This window comes from Cyprinodon variegatus, unplaced genomic scaffold (genome assembly GCF_000732505.1).
Source record: "Cyprinodon variegatus isolate N-32 unplaced genomic scaffold, C_variegatus-1.0 Scaffold143, whole genome shotgun sequence".
Classification (NCBI taxonomy): Eukaryota; Metazoa; Chordata; class Actinopteri; order Cyprinodontiformes; family Cyprinodontidae; genus Cyprinodon; species Cyprinodon variegatus.
Window position 1 is genome coordinate 1,205,015 of NW_015150596.1, and position 1,948 is coordinate 1,206,962.

At 42.6% G+C, this 1,948-nt stretch overlaps 1 protein-coding gene across 1 annotated transcript in view; it reads right to left on the reverse strand.

Moving 5' to 3' along the window:
* The window catches only part of LOC107086107 (A disintegrin and metalloproteinase with thrombospondin motifs 18-like), a 36,547-nt gene that overhangs the window by 27,581 nt on the left and 7,018 nt on the right, over positions 1-1,948 (reverse strand). The window contains exon 6 of the mRNA XM_015376854.1: positions 92-187. Coding sequence (XP_015232340.1) covers positions 92-187 — 96 coding nt within the window. The remainder of the gene's footprint in view (positions 1-91; positions 188-1,948) is intronic.

Sequence of the window (1,948 nt, forward strand, 5' to 3'; positions counted from 1 at the left end):
CTGTGCCTTCTTTCTTTCCCTGTATGTATGTATGATGTTTTAGGTTCTTAGACCTGACAATCATTCACAGAAATAAGGAGAGTTTTCTCACCATGTCTGGACCACAGGTGGTGCCCTCTGCAGCGGGCATGAACTTGGTCTCACATCGATGTCCCACTCGGTGACACCACAGAGACTTGCAGATGTCCTGTCAAACAGGAAACAGACATAAATCAAATGCTTCTTCTGAAGTAAGAGTTGGAGCTGTCCGGAAATCAGCACTTTAATTTCTCTTTATTCTCATTATTTCCCTGAAAGAAGAAGGAACCCATCAAACCAGTCCCAAGCTCCCATTGCCCACAATAAGCAGAGTCCTCGATGTCAGACCAAATCAATGTAGCCTTCTAATGAAAAGGGACCATAATTGCATGTGTCGTCTGACCCAACAAACAAAGACAATGTAAGCAAGTGAGCACAGTGGAAGAGCCGGGGTCGAAAGACAGGCCACCGATGCTGGCAGCTCGCCTGACTGCAAGACAGGAACAGTCTGAAGAGGAGAGAAGGACCAAAATAGACAGATTGTTTGATTCTTTGTCCTCCTGCAGTCCGGCTTTACTGACATCAAGCAGCTGGGTGACAGCGAAGCCAACGTGCTGAAAGCACTGAAGGACAGGAAAAGGGGTGCCCCAAATCCACTGTTAATAGGCAGGGAGGGTGTTCTGCCACCCACCATCTTTTACACACGTCTAAAGCAGGCAGAAGGAGGCGACGACCTGCGCTAAGACGTGAACAACTAACCTGCTGCATGTAAGTTAATCCCTGGATGTACAGTTTTGTGAAGAACATTTCCTGGCAACCCAGCAAGAGGAATGCAGGAAGTATTTTAAATTTACATGTGAATGAGCATCTTTCGATGCACCTATATAGCAAAGGCTTATTTCAACCCAACAACGATTGTTTGAGAGCGGGCACCATCTGAAATAATGCACTTTAACAGGGTCTCAAAGGAAGCAGGCATTAAGGCGCCTGAATGATCACAGGTTCCTCTCGCTCATTAAAGCAGAAGCTGTTGGACCTCAGCGTCGGACAACGAGACACATGAATAGAAAAAATCACAACACCGGGTCCCCATGAAAACAGAACTAATCCAGCTCTATAGATTTTGTTTTTTTTTCCTACAGCTCATAGAGGGCTGCTTTAATCAGCTGTGCTTTAAGCTTGAAGTTGGCATCAGGGATTTGATTTCAGTGGAGAATTAGGTTTGTGGCTCATAGAGGTACTCGCATACATTTCTGTATTTTTACAGCGATGCGTGGCTAAAAAGGTGATGGATGTAATAACAAGACCTTATATGATCAAATGATGCAGAGATTTGGATACTGCAGCTGAGCTGTAGTATCAATCATCCATACTGCTGAAACCCTAACAAGTACAATAAGAAATATGATGGAATAAAGGAGTGAATGTCAGCCGGTAGCACATTTCTGTCCATCTAGGCTAGTGCTAAATTGATTGGACCCAGGATTCCATTTGCCTTTCTGTTCAGTTAAAGATACAATGCAGAGCCAATGTTACTCAGATATGGAAGAGATTTAATCACTGATGCTACAAACAATATAAACTAACATGGTGCATTATTAAAATATTCCAGGAATATTAACGATAAAGTCAAGACATTCACTTTCAACCCTTTTGCTGACTCACAGAGTTTATGTTCAAATTTTAAAGAACAAGATTGATTCAAGGCTTTTGTGATTCAACATTGGGGCATTTAAATAGAAATTATCATAAATCAATAAAAAAATTATTTTTTTTAACGCTGCCCTAATCTAGTCTACAAGGCCAGGCAAATAAAGCACTACTGACAGCAGGTAGATTCAGGGTAACTAACGCTAACCTGACTCCGCCAGATGGATTTGCTCCGCATATCCATCTGGAAACCTTCCGTTGAAGTAATTTTGGGAAGGGG